Below are 18,560 nucleotides of genomic sequence, written 5' to 3'. Positions count from 1 at the left end.
ATCTTTCAATCACTGTTGATCGACAGATAAATACACCGCGCACGTGATTTAGACAAATCAATGTCGAACCACGTGAAACGATCGTTGTAGAACTGAAGAGAAAATATAAAGAGAAGATAAAAGTGAAGGAACTTTCTTTCCCCCACAGTTTGACAAATTTTACTGACACTTTCAATTCGTGTCGTATAAATTTACTATATATTTACTATATATTGAGAAAATGTTACATATTTATATCTGTGGTTTAATTGTTTCTTCATTCTCTGTATAAATTTACTATATATTTACTATATATTGAGAAAATGTTACATATTTATATCTGTGGTTTAATTGCTTCTTCATTCTCTGCGTTAGTTAGATTTCGAGCCTTTGAAACACGTGCGTGACATGAAACGTTCAACTTGGTTGAACGCTCGATTCTAATTCGATCTTCAGTCTTTTGAAACTTGACAAAATTACAGAACAAATGTAAAACAATGGATGTGTGAATGATGGCTATTGGACGAATCCTTGGTCTTCTTGTCACCACGATTTTAAATAAATAGAAGAGAAAAGATTGAAAATGCAAACAAATACATCACGTTCATTAAATTGAAGATCGATCGGTACAACGTTATACGCGTTATACAACGTTGCAATTAAAAATAAAATATTCTACAAATTACACAACACGCTATTCTACAATTCTCACCTGAGAAAATCTAAAAGTAAATCGCAGAGCAAGAGGGTAATCTCGATCCGCAACGACTGCTTCTTTCAACTTTCACATCACCAGGCGAACCTTTTACAAGTTCTGTTCATCGATGATAAATCATAAATTACCCCGGTGGCAAAACCGCGCGATCATCGAAAACCAAGCCTTGCCGATTTTCAGGTTACCGAGCACGTACCGATACGACCGTCATAAATCAGCCCGCGGAGAGGAAGATGGTTACTGCTCGTTCGCCTAACAGAGGCACCACGACGCTGAGAGGTGGGAAAAGGGAACGTAAACGACGTGATAAGCTCTTTCCCGCTGGACACCGACCAATGATTCGCATCGCGACAATGTCGAAGCGAACTATCGGCTGAAATCGTACGAATCGTACGTATGTATCATGGTTGTTGGCGAACGATCATAGAGGGGCTCGATGAAAGATGCATGAGGCTTTTCTCACGCATCTGTTGAGACACGCTGGCGGAAATCCAAGTAGCCTTACTCAACCGTATCTTTGATATATGGTAATGCATCACCCGTGGTATAGCAGCGGATACTCTGGTGACATGTTCATGGCCGTCCTTGAAATACCAGCCGAAACGTACGAGCGGATTTGCCATTTGAAAGCCGAATTAGCGCGTGGCGCAGGGACCGTGACGGAGCGAGCTTGTTAAATCGATCGGTAGTCGACAGGGTGTGTCGTGTTCGATGTCGATGGGATGAAAAGATAGAGAATATGATTTGTTTGAAATTTTTCACACCTTGAAATTCCGCGTAAAGAAAAGAATTTTCGTTTTGCTTGACGAATGATGTTCCATAGCGTTATCACAGCTGTACCATTTAAGAGTGGAAAGAAATGAGTAATCGTTGAATAAACGATATTATATGATACGACAATACAATATGATATGACAATCTTCAAATGAAGATATTAGGTGAAAATTAATGAGAGGATATTGTTATTGGACGGTAGCACTAAATGTTAATGTTCATAGATCGAGATCAATTAAAAAATTCTGCATTACGAGACTCGATTTAATTTAATTTAATTGAAAGCAACTACAATTTTCAACAAACAACAAAAAAAAATATATTCAAACGTGAAGGAACTTTCTGGTAAGCACGTATGTAGATAGAAATTTCACGTAATAAATCAAACACGTTGTTCATAACCCATTCAGAGAAACGACAGAAATTACTCCAACTTAACTCTTTCAGACCAAAAAAAATTTGTTTAAAACAAAGAAACACGTGAACGCAGATAACTAGATATAATAATGCGCAATAAATCAGGATAGTGCTACAGTGCTGCACTTAATGAGATATTAATCCAATCTAACTATTCTCAAATAAAGAAAAACTTTCAAAAGATCGACCTTTAGGTTGCACGCAGATGCAAGTAGAAATTACAGGCAATAAATCAGGCGCAAGTTGCGCACCACCCATTTGAACAAACGAAGAACGTTTAACTTTTTCGGAGCAATCATTCTCAATCAAAAACTAACGTCCAAAAGAAAGAGACACGCAAGAACAACTATCAAGTACATACGAATAGTTGTAAGTAGAAACTGTACGTAATAAATCAGACACGACTTGTATGCCACCTATTCAAATAAACGACGAGAAATTCAACTCTTGGTCAGAGTAGCCAAAGCTGTCGACTAAAAAAAAAAAGAAAAGAAAAGAAAACAACGTTCAAAAAAACATAAATACGTAAGATTAACCCGTCAGATACACGTGAGAGCATAAGTAGAAACTGTACGCGATAAATCAGACGCGCGGTAAGACGAGAAAAGGGAGACGTTTCATTAATTCAAACGATTCCGCCACTGGATGAAAAAAAAAAAAAGGGAAAAAAGGGAAAACCGCTTGTAAATGGCGAATTTATGCCATCCGCGAGGTTATGGAACACGATGATATGCAATGTAAGAATGATGGAAAACCGTTTGGCCGACTTAATCGATCAACTTCTCCTTCCCATTGCGTTCTTTCTTGCCTCGCCACTTTTTCCACCCCTTGCACGTCGGAGATCGCGTTTCGATTCCGTGAGTTTCAACAGAGAGAGAGAGAGAGAGAGAGAGAGAGAGAGAGAGAGAGAGAGAGAGAGAGACCCTGGTGTTTCGCAGTCACCTTACAAGAGGAAAATCGTTTATTACGGAAATCTGACAACGGGGTGGTTCTTCCTGAGAAACAGGAATTATGGAACGTTCGCGGAAGCAATAAAACGACTGGTGGGAGGAGGAGGAAGGATTTCACGTGCACGTCTGAATGAGATCTCGTTCTGGTCGTTAAGTTTGAAATTTTCGTTAAAGAACGGCAGATTTATCGTCGTCCTCGAGACGACGAGAGAAGATTCTATTTTTAAAACGGTCGTGGCGAACGGTCTTTCCCTCCCCGGTTTGTACAACCGGTCGCCATCGTCTTCGTTTTGAAACGATCGTGGAAAAATACCACGTTTCGTGGGCGAATATCGAGTTCCTCTTCACCGACGTTTGCACGGAGGACACTTTTGCAGAACACGTGCGTGTCTCTCTTTCCTTCGATCTTGTTCGTCGATCGAAGATCGCAGGAAAAACGTTTGCTTTTAAACGTTTCTTGGGCTAAAATTGAAAGAACACGCGGGATCTAACAAGAGATACAAGCACAAAGAAATAATAATAATAAAATGTGAAACGAAGCGAGGATGAAGCAAATACTCGCATTTAATGCAAGTATCATTCTAATTCTTATTTGAAATGGACGTTCCAGTATTCTGAACGAATTAAATTTCAAAACGTCTGTGATGAATGTTTTCGTTGTACTTTCCGATCGAACAAACTTTTGCATCTAATTACACATTTCTCATTTATTTATAATACACTTTCTTAAAACTCCGAAATACGTATAAATTAATTTATAAAATAAATCTATAAATAAAATATAATATACAATATATAAAATATTTTTATTTGACATTTATTTTTATATATATAATATATAAAATATACTATAATATACTAATATATAATATATAATATATAAAATGTTAATTTATAAAATAAATTTATGAATGAAGAACACTATATTTTAACTGAGAACTATAAAATATACTAATGTATAAATATATATACTAATATACTAATATATAATATATAAAATGTTAATTTATAAAATAAATTTATGAATGAAGAACACTATATTTTAACTGAGAACTATTAGTTATAGTGTAGATAACATAAAATCACATTTAGAAAATAATTGTGACAATATGTATGTCTTCTTTTGTACAGAATTTCTTATATACGCGGGGATATTGTTTATATTTACCTATCTTTAGGACCATTAATTTTATTACACGTTCGCGCAGAAAGTTGACAATAACAAAAATTCGCAACGAATTTCTATTCAGATTTCACTCGATGATCTTTCAATGTCAACGTAAGTTAACTTTGAGTTAAATTTTGGTTTAATTACTTTTTGGTTCGCAGAGCTACTGGTACACATAGAATACTCACACGCCGAGAACAGTGTGCAAATAATCACAAGCAGACAGGTGACAATTATGAAACTTCTCTTGCTCGAGATATAACTCGATAGAAATAAATTTTTTTCGGAACGTGTGACGCGGCAGAAACAGGCCTTCTGACAATTAAAAAAATCCGAATTGTTTTCGACACCGGGGACTTTCAACCGCGACGAAACTGAGAGATCGCTCGCTTTTCTCTCCTCTCTTTTTTTCTCTTTCTCTCTCTTTTGAAACCGATTTACCGGTAAAAGCGCGTGTCAGTGTCACAGCTGTTCCGACATCCCCGCGCGAATTTTCCACATTTTTCTGGACGTTGCGAAAAAGGAATTTTCAATGGCCTGCGCCATCGAGAAGAATTCAACAGTAACGAACCACAAGGCATCCGTGTGCAACTATCCTCCTCCTTATCCCACTTTGCATATCCTAATTTTCGCACGACGGCGAGTTTCTTCGTGAAAAATACAATTTTCTGTTTGTTTTTTTTTTTTTTACGAGAATGTTCTAAACTGAAGTCCAATAATTACGTTACGTTTTATTTTCTCAGTTTTCGAAGGTACAAGTTAGCCCATTTATTTTTACATTTTCTTGAAGTTACGAATTACACTACTACTGAAAGTTTTGAATTTCATCAACACTATAATGGAGAAATAACTATTGCATTTTCTAATAGTGAAACTAATCTGAGATATTTATTGTAAACACACATTTAGTAAGAAACGTAGTATGAAGAGAAGTCTTATTGAATATTGAGTCTTATAATGTAATAGCTAATTTGTTGTTTTTCTTTCAATATTTACGAAACAAAAATTTATTAAATATCTTTGCTAATGTAATCATGAGAATTTAACCTCAGTACGATGTTAAAATTTTCGGACAATTTACCACACACTTCAATATGCTAATTGAAAATGATTAGCGAAAAAATGATACTTTCTGACGAACATTTAGAATGATCGACATTACTCTGAAACATTTCTGTCGTCCAGGTAATAAAAAATATTTGTATTCTACAAAAAATATAAAATCTGTTTTAGCTGGAGGAGCGAGAGAGTTAGAAATAGACGTAACAGAAAATCCAGTGCGCAGAAATTAAGTTCGGAACGCAAAAAGAAAAAACCTAGCAGAAGAACCTTCGGACGGAATTTCACAAATTTCAATAATAAACGAAATTTGGCGAGAAACCTGCCAAAAATCGCGCAATCAAAGTAAAAGCTCTCGAAATATTAGTTTAAATATTATTATTAGTTAAATATTAGATATTAGTCGAAATATTACTTTAAATATTAAATATTATCTTTTTTTTTCAAGCAGAGACAGAATTTCAGATATCAGAGCGAGGAAACTCAGATTTCCGTGACACTGTCTCTGCTTTTTCGAAGGAAGATTTCATAAATATCGAATAAAATGAAAATCAATATCGAATAAAATAATATCGTTGAAACACACACACACTCTCTCTCTCTCTCTCTTTTTCTTTTTCTTTCGTTTTACTGTAACATCTTTCGATATTTCGTCTCCACTTTACGTACAGGGCGACAATTGTAGCTAAGAACCCTGCATTTAGATTCTCGATAAGGAGTCAAGGTCCACGTGCAGAGCAATAACAGTGAAGATTTCATTACGAGCCGTGCAATTGTATTTTATCTCTGATTCTTATCCTTACGAGACCAACAATTGAATGGGAGATACAAAGCTGCTTGAGAAGTGAATTGAAAGTGAGATACTGAGAAAAATTGCTCCTGGCTTCGCCTTGAGAACAAAAATAAGGAGCGAAATTGTTGATACGATTGTACCGCGGTTATTTTTCCATTTTTATTATAGTTCCACTGCAAATTTTCCTTGTTTCAGTAGCTTTCGCTCGTCCGAGATGAAACTTTATATTCTAGGAATGAAAATTACAGCCACGAATCAAAATTATTTTTCGTTAATTATTTTCGCACACGAAGAAATCGAATTGTGAATTAATTTGTATATTTTTGCACGTTGTTATCATTGATATAATTATATTCGAAATATAATTAAAATGAATATATAATACAATATAATATATTTAATAAACGAATATATAATACAATATAATATATTTAAAACGAATAAATGTACATGGACGTTATTATACTTCCAAGAATAAATTAACACATAAATATCCACAGTCTAGTTTTAGTCTTTAACATTGTTGAATTGAAAAGAATTTATATTACCTTATTAATCTACGTTGCAATATAAAAAAAAAAAATTAAAACACCGTCTGTATATATCACGATTTATATGTACATATAAGAAGAATAATACGTCATAAATTAGGGATTAATTCGACTTAACGATCGAAGCTTTCATTAACTTCGTAAATCTCTTCGGTTCAAGGGGAATTATCATATTAAGCAAAAAATCTTAGGAAGCTAATTTATTTATCAAAGAATAGTTAATTGAAAGAAAATGTTATTATAGTTGCTGTTAGTGGAACAAGTGAAAAATTTGACACACTTTTTCCTCATGCGAATTATTTCGACGTAATTTGTATCCTCTGCTACCATTTATTTCGAAAATATCGATTCTGAGAACGCGAGTTGTTTCGACTTCAACTTTATAATAAAGCACTTTTCTTCGACTAGCATCTCTAAAGTCAGAAGGATCTTTCCTACGTAGTATTCACTTATATAATGAAGGGGGAAAATCAATAGTGCACAATAATTGTTTATCCTCTCAAAGATCGTCGAGAGTACTTTACTTTTTGAGCTTCCTCTCTCTTTTGTATTTGTTATCCTTGCGTTTCCTTTATACATTCGCTGTCGTCAGTCATTTCTAACAAGTACAAGTCTGACAACAACTCTCGCTTGCTTCTTTGCTTATTGTCTTACTGATCTGTTATTATTCCATTTTAACGATATGTTGAGATAAGATTTTTAATTTGTTTCTGTCCCCCACAATTACAAATATTCTATCTCGAAATGAAATTATTAATTTTCCACAATGCGGCATTAGCAATTTATTCTAACCCTTTTTCAAGTATTTAGTCTACCTTTTTCTCAAAGCAGAAATTTCTTTATTTGCTGTTTTGATTTTACTGTCGTCTTAAAATATTATAAAATATCTTCAACTAACGAACGGTTCTTTCGTCCTTTAATTTCAATCGAGAAACAAACATTAAATATTCAACGCTGGAACAACCAGACTCGTTAACGCGACTTATAGAATTTTTATCGTTTAGTTCAGACGATTTTAGATGTCAGAGTTTCTTTTGATATTTCAAAAAGTACAGGGAATTAATTCAGGATACTGATTTAAACAGGAACGTAATTGCACGAGGCTGCTTACTTTAATTATCATCATTCAAATTATGATTCATACGTAAAATATTTTGATCGAACCGCGGTTGTTGTTCCATTGTCAAATAGCAAAAACTTCTTCTCACGTAAAAACGACGATTATGACAATTAGTGTAGTCACGAAACACCGTCAACATGTATTAAGAAACAAACATCGTCTTTTACTTTTCACTTTTGAAGTCACTTGTCAGGAAATCTCGTGTGCACTTGACTGCTATCCGATGACGATACAGGAAATAATTTTGCAGTTGTGTAACTTCGTTGCTCTAACTATGTCTACGATGTTATGCAGAGTGAGGCGATAATTTTATCTCGAGTAACCGGGAATATCCACCGGTGGTATTTTCAGAGATACCTCAGAAGCATCAAGTTTATTTGCACGAGTTACACCTTGAAAATTTCATAACAATATTTTTAACAGAATCTTTTAACGGATGGAAAAAGCTTCGGGTCATTTTAAGCTCTGGCCATATTTTACGATACACGTCCTTTTCTGCGAAACATGATTTTTACGTGCGCCACAGCCCCGCTCAAAAGTCTTAGGACATTTTTATTTTTAATATTCATACTTTGTGATGAAATAAATTAATATTATTATAATACAATATAATAATATTAACAGCGTATTTATTGTATAAATCATGTTTTGCGTTTATTGGATATAATTTATAATTTTCGTTTATTATCATTTTTATTACACAAATGTAACAATTGTCCCAAGATTTCTGAGCGTGTAACATGAATTAGATTCATTTTGCCTAGAGAATTTTAGAAAAATTAATAGAATTTCTTTGCGGAACAGTTTAAGTTTGACTATATTTTACGATACACGTTCTTTTATCTGAAACTTATGTTTCTATGATACACGAGTGACAAATGCACACGTGTATATGCCTCGTGTGATCTTATAAAGTTATAATCATATAATCCGACAATTCTCTAGTATTATAGTTGCCTGAGAATTTCCAAGGCCACGTCTGTCAGCGGACGGCGATTATTGTTTATCAATTTATTATATCTATCATCTTATGGTCTTGCCATTGTACAATCTCACAACGTTGTAACCTTGTAATTTTTATCGTTCTATAGCTCTCTGATCTTATAGCCTTGCAACCTTATAATCTGATGCAACCTTGTATTCTACAGAGATTTCAGGGTTGCCTCATTGCTAGTCGAAGATTGGCAAATTATTATTTACCGAGTGATCAATATCTAGCTGTCTGTAATTCTTGCGACATTGTTAATGAAAAACTTTCAGATGTCTAGGATAAGAGACTTATGTACTCAGAAAAAAATTATTAATAGCCTACACACGTCTGTCAAATCTCGACTATCGAAACATTTTATGAGCATGAATTTATTTATTGACTAAACACTCTGAAGAAATATTTCTCGTACCTGTTTATAAAATTAAAGGAACACGAATAAATTGACAGAAGAAATCATGAAATTTATCTTACAATTGTCAAATGTCCAATGAAAGTGTAGAAAATGTGTTCTTGTTATTATAATTATAATTACATAATTAAATATAATATTATATAATTATAATAAATTTTATTTTCTTTAATTAACAGATATTGTAATGGTACATAGATTTTTTTTAAGGTCGTATTTTCGTTTCTTTTAATCTGGCGTAAGAAACACTATCAGTGTTTTAAACAACAAATCAATTATATGTCCATAACTCTTCTTCCTCCATTTGAAATATTCGAAATTTGACATGGGCTTCAATATTAATTCCAAAATATGTCAGTATTATAAATTTCTTCTTTACAAATGTTTTTTCAACTCGAATGCAATGTTGGTGATAAAAATCAAAATGTTTGCATCGATCATACGTTGGAAACAGAGAATTTACATTTGCAATTTCATATTCAGAGTATCCGTAAGTCTGCAAACCCATTGAAAATTAAACCTAACAATCACACGTCTTCGTTATACGTTCGTACAATGTTACAGCAATGTTGTAGTCATCCGGTTGATACAATCTTATGTTCAAGTACAGTAGTTACCGTTTATCTTTGATATGACGTAGCATTCGTGGCACGTGGGCAAGAAAGTTGGGGCACAATTTGTAATACTTAGCCTTGACTGAATTTTAATCGTCTAAACTTGGCGAAACTCGTCACATCGCGACTACACTACGTAAATTCGCCTACTATGTAAAATTCTGAACATTACTCGTTCTTCAAATATCGAAACATTGAGTATACTCCAGTAATTCGAATAATTGATAATGAGATCACGAGATGATGATAATATTGATAACAAACTCGACTAATTACGAATGTAAGAATACAAAATTATTTTCATCATACACATAATAGACATAATGTAATTTCGAAAAAAATACTAACAACAAATGAAACGAAAATGAAAAATGCTAATCGTTCAGTCTCTACGAACGAATTTCACTAGCTTTTAACGAGAAAAATAAAAGTATTAAACGTAGAACCTAGTTACAGTCCTTGTTTCTTTATTATCTAACAAAGAACTTAAATTTATTTATTGCCGTTAATCGAATTTTAAGGATAAAGGCGAATTATTCATTGTTTTCGTAAACTTGAGGAGAACACGAATTCGAGATAAACGGAATGGAACCGTACGCGCTACGCTAGACGTAATTAGAAACATCAGCACGTAACTAGGAAGAATTAAGTAAAGAACTTTTCCTGAAATTCTGCAATCCGAACTTCAACAATTGCTTGAATTAGCTCACGGCACGTACGACGATAATAAGTTGTGCAAGTTATGGCTTGTAGCGATGCTTTCTATAAAATTTTACGATTGTTGGTAAGAATGTAGTATGCAAATGCTATAACAAATCTGACGTAGATACTGTGTGCATATATGCTTTTCGCGGACATCGTGTGCTTTTTTTTTATAATTAATATTTATAATATTTATAATTTATATATATATATATTTATAATATTTTTATAATATTATTTATATATATATATATATATTTATAATATTTATAATTTTGTTGTATTCTATCGTTTATTTCCGATCCAACTGCAATTCTATAGCGTCGGAGAATATTAAAAACTGGAGCAACGCACGAAAACATGATACTATATATATATTTTATATTTTTATTAAAATTTATTTTATGTATATATATATATATGCTATACTATACTATACTATATATATACATAATACTATGTAATACTATATAATACTATTAATAATTAATACTATATTATTATATAATATATTAATATTAATATTAATTATAATATTATTAATAGTATATAACTAATACTATTAATAGTTAATAGTATATAATTAATACTATTATATATATAATATATATAATACTATTAATAGTATTATATAATTAATTATATATTATATATACATATAAAATTATCATTTGTATAATTTATTTGCGAGATCGCAAATCATTCGTTAAACAGCGAAACACCATGAAACAGTGAAAAGTTATGTTCATGAATCATTGGAGGCGCTGATGTCGCGATTACGACTGCCATTTTGTCAAAGGGAAGAAAGAGAAAATGGCAGGATCTCATGCGCGTGTCTTTTTCTAGAGTTGCGAATCATCGAAGAACGAGCATCGTGTTGTTATATATGCACTTAATTATGTTTTACTTATTGTATGAAATATAGACTCATTTATATTTAAATTTATTTGCATTTATTTATATTCAGACAGTTTATCGACGCGATGTTTTGCTTTCAGACGAAATTTTTTCCCTCCGCTGCAGACTCGAGAACCTTTTGTTTCCCCGACACGCGCGATATCACGGAAATGCGCCGAAAACGCGGTGAAATTGCCGAGGTGGTTATCACGCTCGCGTGCATCCCGATGACCGCGCGATCATTACCCTCTCCTCCCCTCGCCGATGGCAATGAAATTGTGAATTCACGGTACGTGGGAAAGGAAAGCACAAGGAGGCTAACTATCGACATTTCTTGATATTTCGGCGAAGAAAATGGTTACAGCAAGCGCAACATTTTCTGGAATCGCGAGTCGAACGACCGAGGAGCGGATGTGAATTACTGGAATATGGAACGTTTCTCGAAACGTAGCATTTTCCCGTTCATCACGCGCTGGTATTTTCGAAATTTGCCGAGGAATCTTGTTCGTGAAAGTGTTCAAACACTAGCGAGAATTTTTTACAAATTTGTCACATGTGTGTATATATATATATATATATATATATTTAAATTCATACATAATATAATTTATATAATATAATTTTTATATTATAATTTATATAATATAATTTTTATATTATAATTTATATAATATAATTTTTATATTATAATTTATAAATTATAATTTTTATACTATGATTTATATAATATAATTTTTATATTACAATTTATATAATATAATTTTTATAATATAATTTTTATATTATAATTTATATAATATACTTTATTTTAAATTATACTTTAATAATATAATTTTTATACTATAATTTATATAATATAATTTTTATATTATATATGAATTGAATTGAACGAGACAAATATATTGTGGGAATTGAATGTTATGAATTATTTTGAGTATGTTATCATTTTGAACAATGAAATACATAATATTATGATTATTTTGGACAAGTTTGAAAATTGTAAGCTCGTTTTAAAAGTATTTAAATTGTCGCAATATGCTGTATCAATAAATCACAATATTTATTGGGACCATTTTTAATCAGCATTTACTAATATATAATACTTGTACAACATACTAAATACTTGTATAATATTTATTAACTTACAATTCTAAAATATTTCCTACATATGTACTCTAATTTTTTACTGGATATACGTATATATGTTTGCGACATGATTTCAAATTTTATCAACATATATATATATATATATATATATATATATATATATATATATATATATATACACATATTTACGTAAAATTCTTCCATGGTGAGTGTTCGAATACTTTAGCGAATTACTTTGCGTTATGTCTGTATACGTACAATAGAACTGCATTCACGCGAACTTGCCGGAGTTCGGCTAGTTTATATAATTGAAATTCATACAACAGAACCTCTCTCCACCGCTATGATTTTTACGTTCGCGTAATAAGACGACACGTGGCTTTATTTCTTACACGAAACATTTCACATTATAAATTTAATATTTCATGTGAATTTAAATCGTGCCTGTCTAATTCATTTTCACAGGTTGTGTTTAATTTCCGTTCGACGAATATTTAAAAAAAAAATGATCTACACCGCCGTGTATATCACGTCTGTCTAAAACTAAAGGCAGCGAATATGATGAAAGAGAAAGGAAAAAAAAAAAATGATGCACAGTGTGTGTGCACAATAGAGAAGGATGGACAGTTTGACTGACAATGAGTGTTTTATCGTTCCGCGGAACGTGTGAGTGAAGATCGTTTAAAGCGGATGGACAGTGAAGGTATTGCAACCTAGATAAAATAGGCAAAAAGAAAACACGTTCTTTGTCGTTCCTATTCAATTCCCGCGGCGTAAAGAGAAACACTCACTTCCATTTCATTGGGAACGTCAGCTTTCAACGTCTCTGATGTTCGCGAGATTGCCAACGCTATACCGATTATTACAGCAAAGAAAATTAGGGATACACGTCAGATATTGATAAACGAAATCGATCAAAATATTTCTCTCACTGTTCGAGTATACTTCTCAACGACTGTCTCGTTTCACTATACCAGGCTCAGGGACTGAAAGACTCCTAAATGGAAATAGAAAACCCCATAGAAATTTCTTCATTCGCAAATTACTTGGAAATAATTTATGGAATTGGAAAATTGATACGAGAAAGAGCAAATGAACATTCTGTCAGACTAAACAATTATCATGTCTAATATCGAGTATGATTTATATTTTTCAACAGTGAGTTTCTCCTATGTTAACGCAATAATAATACCTATATTATATAACAGATCAGTTGAAGAAAGAAACATGATTCATTTCCTTTTGCATTAATTGCTCGATTAATAGATTAAATACGAAAGAAAATGCTCTCCGATCGAAACTTGTATTACGAGTATCTTTAATATCGAGTACGATTTATATTTTTCAACAGTGATTTATAGCAAATTTCTACTTTGACGTAATTTAACACACAGCAATAATAATACCTATATTATATAATAGATTTATTCTATATTATATAATAGATATTGTATATTATGTATATAACTATATAATAGATATTGTATATATACATAATTATATAATAGATATATTATATATTATATACATAATTAAATAATAAATTATACATTATATACATAATTATATAATAGATTATACCTTATATACATAATTATATAATAAATATTTGAAAAACCTAACAAGATTCATTTCCCTTCGTGTTAATCGATTAACAGATCAAATACGCGAAAATGCTATCCAATCGAACTGGATATTACGAATATCTTTAATATCGAGTACGACTTGTATTTTTCAACAGCGATCTATATAGTAAATTTCTACTCTGGCGTAATTTAACAGCAATAATATCATACATATTGTATAATGTAGACATTCGTCTCCTCTCGATCAACACAGATTAAATGCCGCCTGAAAAATCCTCTCGTCGAACGTGACCCTTTCTATTGCAAGTGAAACGATTGGCGCGTAAACGTTACGATGAACTTATGGTTTAGCTAAGTTCATCATCCACGGTTTAGTTTTCGATGGCTGAGGAGATGACTGAGTTAACCAAGGCCTCGTGTTCAACGAGACCGCGAATCGAATCAAGATTGTACCTATGTGCGATCTATCGACTAGTATCGAATTCGTCTGTGTACTTACAGTAGTCGAGGCGCTGGAACTTCGATGCTGCTTCGCAGGCGGACTCCCATGGCCACCCTGCACGTCGGAATTTAATTGACGATTCACGGCTGCCGGCTGATGCTGCTGAACCGTCGGCTCTATGTCGAGATAGCAGTGCGCCTCCAAGTGGCTCTGCGCTCTTCGTTCCTCGAGCACTATCCTGCGCGCAGCGCAGAATATTTTGTAATACACCTGGAAAAAAAAGATATTTATATATAAATAATGCACATATATATAACTATTTTATATAATAAAAATAAACTAAATATAATAAATATATAGTTATTTTATAATATATGTATATATTTATATATAAATGCATATATGTGTATATAATAATTATTTTATAATAATATGTATCTATGTTTATATATAAATGCATATATATATAATAATTATTTTATAATAATATATACCTATGTTTATATATAAATGCATATCATAATAATTATTTTATAACAACATATATTTATAAAAATATATTTTTAATATATAATATATATTCTATATTTATAAAAATAGATTTTGTATAATATATATATATATATATATATATATATATATATTATTATGTGTTCTTGTTATTATAATTATACAAAGAGACTTATGTACTCAGAAAAAAATTATTAATAGCCTACACACGTCTGTCAAATTTATATTCAATCGCAATCTAAAGTTATTTCTATATATATAGTATTGTAGGTCATTATCGTAGGTCGTTGTCAAGTCATAATAATAACCTAGTTTTTATCTTTAGTTGCGTTTAATTATGCTAGACGGTCTGTAACACTTGCTGATCGTAGGAAAGAAAAGTAAAAAAGTATGAACGCGGTGGGAAAAGCGGAAGGTGAGGTGTTTCTCTTTTTGAAAAAGGAGAGAGTCAAAAACAGAGACGATTTGAATTGTGAGAAAGCGTCGATTCAGTTGTGACCGCGTATATTAGTTGCTAATCTATGTTCATTACTTTGTTTAATTATCCATTGTTTAACCACCAGCATTGTTATTAAATAAATATTATTTATACATTAATTTCTACAATACATACGTACATGTACATATATGCATGTCAGAACCGTCTGTCGCGAATGAATGCGAAGCACGATGAAAATTCCTATTGCCGGATTTTTTGGATAGTTGAGATACCAGTGTTGGATTAATAATGAATTCTCGCGCAACGTTTTCAATACCGGGTGAAAACGAGCGTCTCCGTTACTTTTCGAGGAGAATTTTTTCGCAGGCTCGGGCGAAAATCTCTTGTAAAATATGCGAACACAATGTCCTACATGAGTATCGTAATCTAAAATTATTTCTAATTTTTTCTACATTTTGCAATGTGATTATCACAGAACCTGATACATGTATGTATATATTCGTAATAATTTATACATGTAGTTCAAATTGATCCCATATATATATATAATAACATATATAATACATATAATCTGTTGTAATTACAAATAACATATCATAATATATATTGTTCTATATAGTATATAGTGTTGTATTATTTAAATCAATTAATTATATATGTTTAATTAAATAATAGTATTAATTATATATTACGTGAATTATTATATCGTTAAAGGTACCAATTTTCATATATATCACAAGTATATAAAGGATCAAATAAATATGAGATGAAAAGAATAAATGAAATAAATAATCATGTATTATAAAGATACAACTTGTCATTCTGATCACGTTGGTCAAGTTCGAAATTGCAATACATATATATGTATACCTACATATAAAATTTATAATATATAAAATATAAAATATAATATAGATAATATAAAATATAATATATAAAATATAAAATATAATATATATAATATAAAATATAAAATATAATATATAAAATATAACATATAATATATAAAATATAATATATAAAATATATAAAATCCATATATCATCTGATCTGATATAATTCATACAATATATTCAAAAAAGATATATATGTATGCATGTATATAAATATATATATATATATATATACACACACACACATATATATAATGTTCGTATGATAAATTTCATTCGCATAATACATGCAGATGTTCAAATACCTTCGTGATCAACCGTACGTTTAAACACTGTGCTAAACACGTAACGTTAATTGATCGTTTTGCACCGCACCGTAACTGCGCTAACGGGCTGTTATTGCGCTTAAATAATTAAAAACGTCGGTTTTATTCCACACAGGGAAACACACACCGTTGGCGTTACACTTTACGTTGCATTAATTAAAGAGGCGGATGGCAATAAAACTGTCGCATGTGCGGCTGACCGGCCACGACCGACTCGGCAATTATTTAACTGTTATTATGTCAATTCGCGTTAACGCTCGACAACACCACGACCGCGAAAGTATGCACGATCGTTTATTTTCCGCGTGCTTGTTACAACCAATGTTTCCCACCAATTATTTCCATGGGATTTGCGTTCGCCGCACGGCAACCCTCCAATCAATTGTGGCAACGAAACCCCACGTCGAAAAGTCAATACCCCTTACGGCGAAAAATCGCGACATTAACGATTTTCTGTTCCCTTTAATAGAAACTCGTCCGACCGCTTTGTCTCTGTACCGCACAGGCTACCGGACTATTACCACCGTTAAATATCTCCGTTTGTTTTCGCAAAACGTGGGAAACTTTGTTAACGAGAGTTGTTCGGTTTTCAAAGAGGGACGCAATATTTTTTTTTCTTCTTTTTTTCTTCGTAAATGAAAGAGTTTCGGAGGCTGTTTTTCGAGAAAGGAATCGTATATCTTTCGATCGATCGATCAATTAATCATTCGCGGCCAGCGTGACGACCATTTTATTTTATTTTATTTTCGTTGGCCCGGACTCGATGATTTTATCCTATGGAATGGACTCGCATATATTTTTGTGATTCTATGTTTTTTCTTTTTTTGTATTTTTGTAAGTGCAATCTGCTTTGACGATAATTTTGTTCTAGCAAGTCCATTATGGAAATAAGTACGTGCCTATTGAATAATTCGATAATTTGGAAATGGTTATTAATCTCAGACGGTTAGTGCAGCTCGACGTTCTTTGTAAAAGTTAAATTCTTTTCGAAATCTTATTGATCTAATGGACATAGCAAATTTATAATTTTTGTTGGAAATTTTGCAGATACAAGACAGTACATTTTCAGAGATATAAATGATTTTTCGTAAAATGTATAAATGAAAATTTATGCAAGCTAATTTAATGTCTCTGATGGAAGTTTTATGCTTCAGTCCGCTAGTTCTAGTGTTAACTTCAATTTTCTAAAATTTGTTGCACGAAAAAGACAATAGCGCAGCTCCTGTGTTCCCTCGTGTTTTATTTGTTACGAAAAAGATCCATTTATTAAATGTCTAAGATGTTGATATTTAAGCTTTGGAAAACTGCGACCAAGGAAATTCGTGACAGTCGGTTTTAAAGTGCTTTCAACTACCAAGTTCAGAATGAATCTGTCCGAAGAGATCTGCGAAGTTCGTCCTTAAATTCGAATTTAAAAGTATATTTCGATTCTTGGCCCGAGACTTGGTTCTAATATCAATTATTCTTCGAGAATGCTGGAGTGCTTCGGGACATTAAGAGAGTAATTTACTGACAATTTAACTCGCCTACTAAACTTTATCCCATCGTGTCCTCGAGGTAATAATTTAATAAATACACCACCACCAATGAAACAGCAATTAATATTAATTAATTACAGTAAGGCTCGAATATATTCTCGCGTCGAAGCAACCTAATACATCGTACAACCTTAAATACAATATCTTAAATTCATTGAGACGCCGCGGTGGTGTATAGTGATTAGAGGGTCATTGGAATTTAACAATATATCACCTGACTACGAAATTATTTATCATGATCTAACGATGCTTGATTAATATATTAGAAAGTGGACTGTCTACGGAGTATCGGTAGTGATGGTTATAATTTTTAACTTGCGTTAACTCTAAATCGAACCAGCTGTTCATAAATCAACCCTCTCACTCTCTGTTGGGAAACTATCGAAACTTCGTGAACTGTCCTTCGTCATTACAGAGGAAAAAAAAAGAAACTTTTATTGGAGATTTCATCGCAGTACTTTATAAAGTACTTTATAAATAAATTACTTCATTTTAGTCTTTTTCGTTACTTTATTTCATTTTATTGTAACGTGTAACGCGTATTACCTTCGATTATAATAAATATGCCATGGTTTCATAA

The 18,560-nt window shown here is 31.9% G+C and overlaps 1 protein-coding gene across 1 annotated transcript in view; it reads right to left on the bottom strand.

Annotated features, from left to right (window-relative positions):
* Positions 1–18,560, bottom strand: part of LOC122529408 (5-hydroxytryptamine receptor 1-like) — a 154,778-nt gene that overhangs the window by 28,968 nt on the left and 107,250 nt on the right. Inside the window, exon 6 of the mRNA XM_043655518.1 lies at positions 14,332–14,544. Within this exon, the coding sequence (XP_043511453.1) occupies positions 14,332–14,544 (213 nt within the window). The remainder of the gene's footprint in view (positions 1–14,331; positions 14,545–18,560) is intronic.

Source organism: Frieseomelitta varia, unplaced genomic scaffold, assembly GCF_011392965.1.
Source record: "Frieseomelitta varia isolate USP_RPSP 00005682 unplaced genomic scaffold, Fvar_1.2 scaffold_285, whole genome shotgun sequence".
Classification (NCBI taxonomy): Eukaryota; Metazoa; Arthropoda; class Insecta; order Hymenoptera; family Apidae; genus Frieseomelitta; species Frieseomelitta varia.
Note: the sequence above shows the minus strand (reverse complement) of the source record. Positions and strands in the feature narration are given on the sequence as shown.